The sequence below is a fragment of the Aphelocoma coerulescens genome, chromosome 28, assembly GCF_041296385.1.
Source record: "Aphelocoma coerulescens isolate FSJ_1873_10779 chromosome 28, UR_Acoe_1.0, whole genome shotgun sequence".
Lineage (NCBI taxonomy): Eukaryota > Metazoa > Chordata > Aves > Passeriformes > Corvidae > Aphelocoma > Aphelocoma coerulescens.
In genome coordinates this window covers 5,730,610-5,741,048 of record NC_091041.1, presented here as the reverse complement: position 1 = coordinate 5,741,048, position 10,439 = coordinate 5,730,610, and the positions used below count along the sequence as shown (strand labels likewise).

General features: G+C 71.1%; 1 protein-coding gene across 1 annotated transcript; it reads right to left on the bottom strand.

Annotated features, from left to right (window-relative positions):
- Window positions 1-282: 282 nt before the first annotated feature.
- Window positions 283-10,124, bottom strand: NCAN (neurocan). The gene is made up of 14 exons (XM_068997236.1): window positions 10,052-10,124; window positions 8,635-9,036; window positions 6,171-6,345; window positions 5,967-6,094; window positions 5,164-5,457; window positions 4,017-4,892; window positions 2,742-3,932; window positions 2,444-2,560; window positions 2,172-2,285; window positions 1,837-1,995; window positions 1,674-1,756; window positions 1,445-1,589; window positions 598-780; window positions 283-476 (listed from the first exon to the last, which is right to left on the bottom strand). The coding sequence occupies exons 1-14, from the start codon at window positions 10,122-10,124 to the stop codon at window positions 283-285; spliced, it is 4,134 nt and encodes a 1,377-aa protein (XP_068853337.1).
- Window positions 10,125-10,439: the final 315 nt, after the last annotated feature.

Below are 10,439 nucleotides of genomic sequence, written 5' to 3'. Positions count from 1 at the left end.
AACCAGAGCCGCCCCAGGTGGGATATGGGGGGGGGCTGCCTGATTTAGCCCCGATTTGGGGACAGGGACAGAGCCCAGCTGGGGGGGTCCCTGTGCGGGGCTGGGGGCTCCAGCCCGGGCCGGGGGGGCTGAGCGCGGGACATGCAGGGAGGGCTGGGGACGCACACGCAGCCGCCCCCTCCGGATCCTATTCCCTACGGGGCCGGGCATCCTAAGGAGCTAAAGCCAAAAGGGGGCTATAAAAGAGGGGCGGGGAGGGGGCGGGAGAGGGGCGGGGGGACGTCACCACATCCCACGGGGGCCCCTTGTGCTCGGTGGCCGCCGCCCGGCCCTAGAAGTAGTGGCCCTCCTCCATCCAGTCCAGCCGGAGGTGCTGGCGGTGTTTTCGCCGCTCCTTGCGGGGTTTGTGGTGGTGGTGCTGGTGGTGGGGGTGGCTGTGCCGGTGCCGCCGGTGCCGCCGCGCTCGGTGCGACCGCCTGGCTAACGGGGGGCAAGGCGGGGCAAGCGGGGGGGGGGGGGGGTCAGGTCACTGTTCGTGACGCCCCCACACCCCCGGTTCGGCTTCCCCCCCACCCCCCCTCCGTGTCCCCCACTAACGTTTTGTGCAGAGGATTTTGGGCCGGTCCCACTTGCCGGTGCTGTGGCACTTGATGGTGGGCACGTGGCGCTGGGTGAAGCCCTCCTGGCACTGGTAGCGCACGCTGGAGTGGATGTTGTACTTCTCCTTCTTCTTTCCCACCGGGAAAGCGTTCGGCACCTCCGGGGGGGGCCCGCACAGCACTGGGAGGGAGAGGACACAGAGCCCCGTCACCCCCCCTGGTACTGGGAGGTACTGGGAGGTACTGGGAGGGGACAAGGGACACCAGTCCGGGCCACCATGAGCTTCTCCCTGCATCCCCGGGGACACGGGTGGTGGTGGCGGTGGCTTTGGGAGAGGCTCGTCCATCAGGGTGGCAGCGAGGTGTCCCCAGGGTTTAACTGGTTAATTAATGGCTTTATTGGGGCGTCATTAGCGCGCGGGGTGGGGAGGAGCAGCTGGGAGGTTAATGGAACTTCCCGAGGTAAGGAATGGGAATTTAATGGGTTTTAATGGGAGCAAATTAAACAAATCCGAGTGTGGAGGGAGGGATTGATGGGGGCGGGGGAAGAGAGAGGAAAAAGGGAGATTTAGGGGAGAGCTGCTGGAGTTCGCCTGGGAGAAGGGCTGGGAAAGGTTTGCTGGGGATGAGGAGGGGCCTGGGGGCTGCGGGATGGGGACAGGGATGGCAGGAGCTGTGGGATGGGGACACTGGGGCTGCGGGATGGGGACAGGGATGGCAGGAGCTGTGGGATGGGGACACTGGGGCTGCGGGATGGGGACACCAGGGACTGCGGGATGGGGACAGGGATGCCGAGGGCTGCGGGATGAGGCCGTGCCAGGCTGGGCACGCCGGGCGGGCGCTACCTGTGCCTTTCTTGCAGATGTAGGGCAGGTTGTAGTTGCAGGGCACGTCGTTCCACTTGCCGATCTCGTGGGACACGAGCACCACGCAGTCCTCGCCGCCCGCGAAGAAGTTGTCGGGTTGGTTCTCCCGCCAGTTCTCGTATTGCTGCGGGGCCACCAGAGAGGGTGACACCCCCCGCGCCCCCTGCCCGCACCCTGAGCCCACCCCCGACCCCCCACAGGCCCTCACCAAGCCGGTGTTGTCGGTCCACTGGAAGTCCTGCTCCACGATGCGGTCATTGAGCCCGATCCAGGTGTTCTCGTGGCCGAAGCCTGCGGGAAGAGGCACCCGCGGCTCGCATGGAGGAGGCGAGGAGCACCCGGGGAGGGGGGATTCGGGACCCCCAGCCCACCGTTGATGAAGCCGTGCTCCTCCTGCGAGTGGATGCTGGTGAGGTGCCCGGCCCGGCGCCGGCAGTCGCGCTCCGCGTCCTCCCAGGAGCGCCGGCGGGCGAAGTAGCGGTAGCAGTGCCCCTGGAACTTGTGCCAGTTGTGGTCACAGCCCTCCGTGTCTGCGGGGAGACGGCGACGGTGGCCACAGAGAAAGGGGCCGGCCCTCAGCCCCGCGGGGAGCGGCGCCGTGCGGGATTTGTGTCCCCTTGAGGCTCCCCAAAGCCGCGGCGGCTGAGCCGTGTCCCCGCGGGGACAAAGCCGGGCTGGGGGGGGGGACACGGGGGGCTGTCCCCACCTTTCTCGCAGCGGCTGCCGCCGTAGCTGGGCAGGCAGAGGCACACGAAGGAATTGATCTCGTCGATGCAGGTGCCGCCGTTCTGGCACGGGCTGGACAGGCAGTCGTCGATATCTGCGGGGACACCGCGAGCTGTGGGCACGGCGACATCTCCGCCGCCACCCTCCCGAGCCCTCCGGTGCCAGCGACCGAGGACGGGGCTCCGCGCAGCCCTCGGAGCCGCAGAGCCGCCCCCGCGCTGTGCCAGGGCCGCGCCGTGCCCGGGCACTCACCGATCTCGCAGTTCTCGCCGGTGAAGCCCGGGGCGCAGCTGCAGCCGCACACGGTGCCGTTGGCCCGGCTCGTCCCGCCGTGCAGGCACGGGTTGTTCTGGCACGGGTCCGGAGGCGCTGCGGGGCGGCAGCGGTGCCCTGAGCCCGGCTGGGGGGACGCGGTGCCACCCACGCCATCCCCGCTCCCATCCCGTCGGCTCCCAGCGAGGAAATTGGGATGAAAGGAGCGACACCGCCCAAACCTCCGCCTCAAAACCTCCCATCCCCGTGCCCACCAGCCCCGGTGCCCGCAGCTCACCGTGCCCGCTGGCGTTGCCGGTGCCCACCCAGGCCAGCAGCTCCCGTTCCTCCAGCGCCGGCTCCTCCCCGCTGCCGCTGTCGGCGTCCAGCAGCGGGGACCCCTCCGGAGCCCCCAGCTCTGGCTCCGCGGAGGGCTCAAAGAGCAGCCCCGCGCTCGGGGACCCGGCGGGCTCCGTTCCCCGGGGCTGGGGGGCACTGGGGGACGGCCAGGGCCCGAGGGCAGTGGGGGACTCTTCCCTCTTGGCCTCCCCGGAGGCGTCCTCCTCGCCGGGGGCTGTTGGAGCATCCTCGTGTCTGGGGACAGCTGGGGCGCCGGGGGTGGCGGGGGGCTGCCGGGGGCCCGGGGGGGACAGGAGGAGCTGCTCGGCTGCCCCCAGCTCCGGCTCCGAGCGGTGGGTGGGCTGTGGGTCCGGGGGAGCGAAGCCTGTGGACCCCTCCTCGGCCACCGGCTCCAGCACCGCCACCTCCTCCGGCCGCTCGGTGCTGGCCCACAGCACCACCTCGGTGGCCGTGGGGGAAGGGGACGGAGAGGGGACATCCCAGGCCGGGGGGGACGCGGCTGCTTCGCTGCTGGGCTCGGCTGCGCCATTCCCGACATCCCTGGATCCCTCCGGCTGCTCCTGGCTGGGCTCGGCCGCATCCCTGGATCCCTCCGGCTGCTCCTGGCTAGGCTCGGCCGACCCGTGGGGAGTCGCGGCGCTGGACCGCCCCAGGGGCCCGGGAGAAGCCCCCTCAGTGTAGCCGGCGGTGGCAGGGTGTCCCTCGGAGGGACCCTCTGGCTGCAGGAATGTCACCGCCTTCCTCTGCCTCTCCAGCGCGCCGTCACCCGGGGCCCCGCTGCCGTCCCCGCCGTCCCCGCGGGGCTGCGGGGCCGGCTCGGGACCCTCGGCCACCAGCGGGGCCGGGGGCAGCGGGGGCAGCGGGGGCACCGAGCCACCGCCCTCCTGGGAGGGACGGTCCCCGGAGAAGTCCTCGGTGGCATCCGCGGGTGGCCGCGGGGAGTCCCCGCGGGCGCTGGGGACGGGCTGAGCCCCACCCGCGGGGATGTCCCGGTGGCCCCGAGCGTCGCGGGGAGTGGCGGGGACGGACGGGGACGGCACGGGGGGGGTCCCTGTGGGGGTCCCTGAATCCCTCGGGGCCGGCGCCTGCGGCGAGGGGGACAGCAGGGCGGTGGCCGGGGCCATGAGCTCTGCAAGAGACGGCACCGCCATGGGGTCCCCGAGCGGCGCAGCCCGCGCTGAGACCCCCCCCGGCCGTGTCTGGTGTCACTTACCGGGGCTTCGCTCCTCCTCCAGCGCGTTGGGGGACGCGTGGGGACCCTCCCGCCGGGGGCTCTCGGTGCCGGCTCGGGGGAGGCTCCACAGCTCCACGGCGTTGGCTGCGGGTCCCTTCACCTCCAGCGCCAGCACGGGGGCCTGGGTGACAATCCCCGCTGGGTCCTCAGCTGCCACCGTGGGGTCTCCAATCGCCACCGTGGTGTCCCCAGCTGCCACCGCGGGGTCCCGGCTGTGCCGCTGGAGCTGGAAGTAGCGCCCGTTCAGCCCGGGGTAGCTCTTCCTCGGGGCGCTGGAGCTGCCCGGGGGGGTGCTGGGGGTCTCCGGGGCCGTGCTGGGGGTCGCCGGTGCGGCGCTGGGGACCGTCCCCAGCCCCGCTGGTGCCAAGGACGAGCCGGTGCTGCGCTCCAGGGCTGGGCTTTGGGCATGTGACAGGAGGGTGGCCGGGGGTCCCTCGGGGTCTCCTTGTGCCGGAGGATCCCGCCGGGAGCTCTCCGGAGCCTGATCCACCACGTTGAGAGCCTCCTCCTCGTGGGGCCACGCCAGCGAGGTGGCCGCGGTGGGCGGCAGGGATGTCCCACCGCCCGTCCCCAGCCCTGGAGCCGCCGGTGCCGGCGACAGGGCAGCCCCCGGGAGGTCACCGCGCTGTGCCAGCGGGCTGCCGCTGGCCGGCCGCAGCTGCTCGTCCTCATCCTCGCCCAGCCCCGCGGGCCCCGGCTGCGGCTGGAGGTCGTAGCGGTCGCGGGGGATGTCGCGGGTGTCCCCCGAAGTGCCCAGGTCCTCGCTGTGCTCCACTAGCACGTTGTCGCTGCTCGGCGGGTCGGGCGTGGGGGGCACCGGCAGCACCGGCTCCTCCGTGTCCCTGTGCCCCGCGGCTGCGGGGACACCACGAGCATCAGCGGTGGCACCGAGGGCACCCGAGGGGTCTCGCAGCCCTCCTCGAGTGCCAGCACCAGGCACCGCATCCCCCTCCCCGCACCCAGCCGGAGCTGGGCTCCCTCCCAGCGCCGCTCTCCTCGTTTATCTTATTAATTCCCTAATTAAATATTCATCCGCAGCAATTTTCCCGGCCATGCCCACTGATCCCCGAGGGAAGACGGGAGCGGGTGGGGGGTCTGGGAGCGGAGCTCGGCGGGTCCCGCTCACCTTTGTAGCAGTAGGCGTCGAATTTGGAGGCGGCGGGGGGGAAACCAGTGCGATTTGGGAACTGGTAGAGGGTCCGCACCCCTGAGGCCTCGCCCCCGCACTTCCTGCGCGGCAGGCGGATGGGGTAGCGGACGCTGCCATCGGCCAGCCAGCCCGGGTCACACTGGTCCAGCCCCTCTCGCCACGCCAGGTACAGCTGGCCCGTGGTGGCCAGCGAGGCGCCCCGGCTCCGGCAGTGCCTGCGGGCCCCCTGCCAGCTGAAGCGCCCCGGCACCGTGGCGTAGAACACGGTCCCTGCGGGAGAGCGGAGGTGTTGGGGACACGGGGACAGGAAGCGACGGTCCTGGCGCCTCGGAGTGGAGCGGGGCTTTTTGGGACGTCGCCATGGCCTGAGCGCCGCGGCCGCGCTCGGTGACGGTGCCAAGGATGGCACGGAGCGCTGGCATGGCCCCGGCACCCACCCTGCAGCCGGGCGCAGATGTGGCCATAGAGGGACCTCCCTGGGCACCCAGCCGTGCCACGGCCACGGACGGACATCCCCGGGCACTTATCTGTGCTCCCGGCCATGCCATGGCTACAGAGGGACATCCCTGGGCACCCAGCCACGCCGTGACCACGGAGGGACATCGTGGGCACCCAGCCATGGCCACGGCCGGGGAGGGACATCCCTGGGCACCCAGCCATGCCACAGCCACGGAGCGACACCCCTGGGCACCCAGCCACGCCGTGACCACAGAGGGCCATCCCCGGGCATGTGCCGGGCTGCTCTCAGCCGGGCACAGCCCTGGGCACCCCCTCCTTGCCTCGCAGCTCCCGGGAGTAGCAGTAGACGTCGTAGAGCTCGGCGGGCTCCCTCCGCCCGTAGCTGCGCACGCCGGGGAGGCTGTTGCGGTCTCCGTAGCAGCCGGGCCGGGACAGGGTGATGGGGTACCTGCGGGAGGGGCACGGTGGGCGCTGGGCTCCGCGGGGAGGGGGTGCCCGCGGGGTGGCCCGTCCCGCGCACTCACCGCACGCTCTGGTCGCTCAGCCAGCCCGCGTCGCAGTTGTCGTAGCCGTCCTCGAAGGCGGCCTGGAGGTGCTGGGGGGAGGCGATGACGGCCGAGTTGTCGCGGCAGGCGCGGCGGGCGGCGGGGAAGGTCAGGGCGTAGCGCTCGCCCGCGGGCCGGTAGTGGAACACAACGCCTGGGAGGGCACAGGAGCGGGGAGATGGTACCGGGGGCAGGGCTGGCATGGGGGGAGCGGGGGGTGCAGGATTAGCACGGGGTGCGGGGCTGGCACGGGGCGCAGGAGGGGCGGAATCGGTGTGGGATGCAGGACTGGTACGGGGTCCATGGGGCGCAGGATTGGCACGGGGTGCAGGGCTGGCATGGGGTGCAGGGCTGGCATGGGTGCACGGATGGCATGGGGTCCATGGGGTGCAGGATTGTCACGGGGTGCAGGGCTGGCATGGGTGCAGGATTGGCACGGTGTCCATGGGGTGCAGGATTGTCACGGGGTGCAGGGCTGGCACGGGTGCAGGGCTGGCATGGGGTCCATGGGGTGCAGGATTGCACGGGGTGCAGGGCTGGCATGGGTGCAGGATTGGCACGGTGTCCATGGGGTGCAGGATTGTCACGGGGTGCAGGGCTGGCACGGGTGCAGGGCTGGCATGGGGTCCATGGGGTGCAGGATTGTCACGGGGTGCAGGGCTGGCACGGGTGCAGGATTGGCACGGGGTCCATGGGGTGCAGGACTGGCACGGGGTGCAGGGCTGGCACGGGGTGCAGGGCTGGCATGGGGTGCAGGGCTGGCACGGGGTGCAGGATTGTCACGGGGTGCAGGGCTGGCACGGGTGCAGGGCTGGCACGGGTGCAGGATTGGCACGGGGTCCATGGGGTGCAGGATTGTCACGGGGTGCAGGGCTGGCACGGGTGCAGGGCTGGCATGGGGTCCATGGGGTGCAGGATTGTCACGGGGTGCAGGGCTGGCACGGGTGCAGGATTGGCACGGGGTCCATGGGGTGCAGGATTGGCACGGGGTCCATGGGGTGCAGGATTGGCACGGGGTGCAGGGCTGGCACGGGTGCAGGATTGGCACGGGGTCCATGGGGTGCAGGATTGGCACGGGGTCCATGGGGTGCAGGATTGGCACGGGGTTCAGGGCTGGCACGGGTGCAGGGCTGGCATGGGGTCCATGGGGTGCAGGATTGGCACGGGGTGCAGGACTGGCACGGGGTGCAGGGATGGCATGGGGTCCATGGGGTGCAGGATTGTCACGGGGTGCAGGGCTGGCACGGGTGCAGGGCTGGCATGGGGTCCATGGGGTGCAGGATTGTCACGGGGTGCAGGGCTGGCACGGGTGCAGGATTGGCACGGTGTCCATGGGGTGCAGGATTGTCACGGGGTGCAGGGCTGGCACGGGTGCAGGGCTGGCATGGGGTCCATGGGGTGCAGGATTGTCACGGGGTGCAGGGCTGGCACGGGTGCAGGATTGGCACGGGGTCCATGGGGTGCAGGACTGGCACGGGGTGCAGGGCTGGCACGGGGTGCAGGGCTGGCATGGGGTGCAGGGCTGGCACGGGGTGCAGGATTGTCACGGGGTGCAGGGCTGGCACGGGTGCAGGGCTGGCACGGGTGCAGGATTGGCACGGGGTCCATGGGGTGCAGGATTGTCACGGGGTGCAGGGCTGGCACGGGTGCAGGGCTGGCATGGGGTCCATGGGGTGCAGGATTGTCACGGGGTGCAGGGCTGGCACGGGTGCAGGATTGGCACGGGGTCCATGGGGTGCAGGATTGGCACGGGGTCCATGGGGTGCAGGATTGGCACGGGGTTCAGGGCTGGCACGGGTGCAGGGCTGGCATGGGGTCCATGGGGTGCAGGATTGTCACGGGGTGCAGGGCTGGCACGGGGTGCAGGATTGGCATGGTGTCCATGGGGTGCAGGATTGGCACGGGGTGCAGGACTGGCACGGGGTGCAGGGATGGCATGGGGTCCATGGGGTGCAGGATTGGCATGGGGTGCAGGACTGGCACGGGGTGCAGGGCTGGCACGGGGTGCAGGATTGGCACGGGGTGCAGGGCTGGCACGGGTGCAGGGATGGCATGGGGTCCATGGGGTGCAGGATTGTCACGGGGTGCAGGGCTGGCACGGGTGCAGGATTGGCACGGGGTGCAGGGCTGGCGCGGGGTTTAAGCCTCACACAGCTCACAGAGAGTCCGCAGGGCTGATGGGGAGCAGAACCCCCGTCATGGGGTGCAGGGGGACACACGGGGGGCACAGCTGCCATCGGGTACATGGGGGGCACAGAGCGCATGGGGGGCAGTGGGGTGCAGTGATGCTGTGGGGCGCAGGGAGTGCATACATCGGGTGCACAGCTCACATGGGGTGCACAGCTCACCCTGAGTGCCCAACTCGCCCACCTTGCCTCGGCCACAGGGGCTGCGCGACCCCCCCAGCGCCCCCCTCGCCGTGCCCCCGCCGTGCCCGGCTCACCCGTCACCTCCAGCGGCAGCAGGTCCTGCTCGTCGTCGATGCCGGCCACCACCTCGCAGCGATAGAGCCCCGCGTCGCTGGCGCGGGCCGCCCGCAGCTGCAGCGTGGCGTTGGAGCGGTCACGGGGGTAGCCGGGCAGCGACACTCGGCCCTCGTAGGCTTTCACCACCTTCACCGCGTTGTCCTTGGCCACCAGGATGGGCACGTCCTCCCTCTGGCCGGTGGCCGAGCGCACCTTGCTCCATTTGACGCGCGGCGGCTCCGGGGGCTCGTTGGGCCCCAGGGAGGCGGAGGGGTGCAGGAGGAAGAGGCAGGGCAGGGTCACCGGCTCCCCCAGCCCCACCCGCACCGCCTGGTGCTGCACCCTGGTGATGTGGATCACCTTCCCCTCGTCCTGGGAGCCTGCGGGGAGAGCGGCTCGGCTGCCACGGGGAGTTTGGGCACAGCAGGGAGGGCTGGGGGGCATCGCAGGGTGTGGGGGGGCTCCGCTCCGGGCACCCCTGAGCGCCCCAGGAAGAGCAGGAAACGGGATAATGAACTGGGATAAAGCGCGGCCGCCCCATCCAGGGGCTGCAGACAGACCTTGCCCCCCTCTGGGGCTGAACCCCCAGCTCGGACGGGGTCCACGGTGCCCCCAGGATGCTGCCCAGCCCCCCGATGTCCCCAGGCTGTGGGCACTGCTCTGCACCCGTGGGTGCCACACGGCTCCCTGGGGACACCAGCTCGCCCTGTCCCTGCCCGCCGAGGGAGATCCCTCGCCAAAGACGCCGCTCGACGCCTGTGGCACCAGCGGAAAAGCCACCCCCGTGCTGGGATCAAGCGTGCCAGGACCGTGACCATCTCCTCCTCCTCCTCCTCATCCTCCTCCTCCTCCTCCCGCACTAATCCCGTCCCAGCCTGTGCAAATCCCCCGCGTCTCGGACCCCCCGAGGACCCTGCAGTGGGATCAGGGGACAGCTGGGGACTGGAGACAGCCACTTATCCCTCCCTGGCACCTTCCTCCGCCACCCTCACCGCACCCCCAGCCCTCGGCTCCCTGGGGGACACGGGGAGGGCTCCGGGGTGGGCGATCCCAAAGCCCCCGGTGCGGCCGATGCTGCGGTGTCCCCGCTGCGGGGGACGGGGGGGACACGGCTCAGAGCCACGGCAAATCCCCGGGGGGCTCAGCTGGGCCGTGGGGAGGGGGCCGCCAGCGGGATTAAGGATTTAAGGTCTCGCCTGCAGCGATCCCAACGCGGGGAGGGAGGGAGGGAGAGAGGGAGGGGGCGCGGTCGCCTGGGGGGCTTCTCCCTCGCTAATCCCGCGGGCAGCCCGAGCCCTGCCCGGGTTGTTATTCCCGGTCACGGTTTATTCCGGCCCAGAGTTCATTATTTATCGCTTTTTGCCCTCTAATTAGCCCCGGCCGCCGAGCACTTACCCAGGACGGCGATGGGGAGGAGGGAGAGCCCGAGCAGGACCCAGCAGGCGGCATCCCCCATCACATGGACCATCCTTGACCTGCAACGACAGCAGCGCTGCCAGGCCACCGCTCGCCCACCCCGCGATGCCCTCGGGCCAGAAATCACCGCGGGAGGAGCGGGATTAGCCCCATTAGCCCAGGGAGAGCTGGATTTCTCTCCCGGCACGGGGGCGGGATGAGAGACCAGCACCCAGCTGGGATGTCCCTCTGTGTGCCCGCCACCGGTGCCACCCGCGGTGACATCCCCGCGGCACCCGGCGCGGTGTTGGGGGTGGGTGGGCACACCCGCGGGTCCCGCGGCCCCCCAGGGGCACAAAGCCCCGGCTCCGCCGCCGCCCGGAGCTCC

What these genes read in the sequence shown, in the direction of transcription:
- NCAN (XM_068997236.1), bottom strand. Translation starts at nt 10,124, where the DNA reads ATGGTCCATGTGATGGGGGATGCCGCCTGCTGGGTCCTGCTCGGGCTC. An exon ending in CGACGCCTACTGCTACAAAG is followed by an intron (nt 4,893 to 5,163) that starts GTGAGCGGGACC and finishes GTGTCCCCGCAG; the next exon opens with CCGCGGGGCACAGGGACACG. An exon ending in CGGCAACGCCAGCGGGCACG is followed by an intron (nt 2,561 to 2,741) that starts GTGAGCTGCGGG and finishes GCCGCCCCGCAG; the next exon opens with CGCCTCCGGACCCGTGCCAG.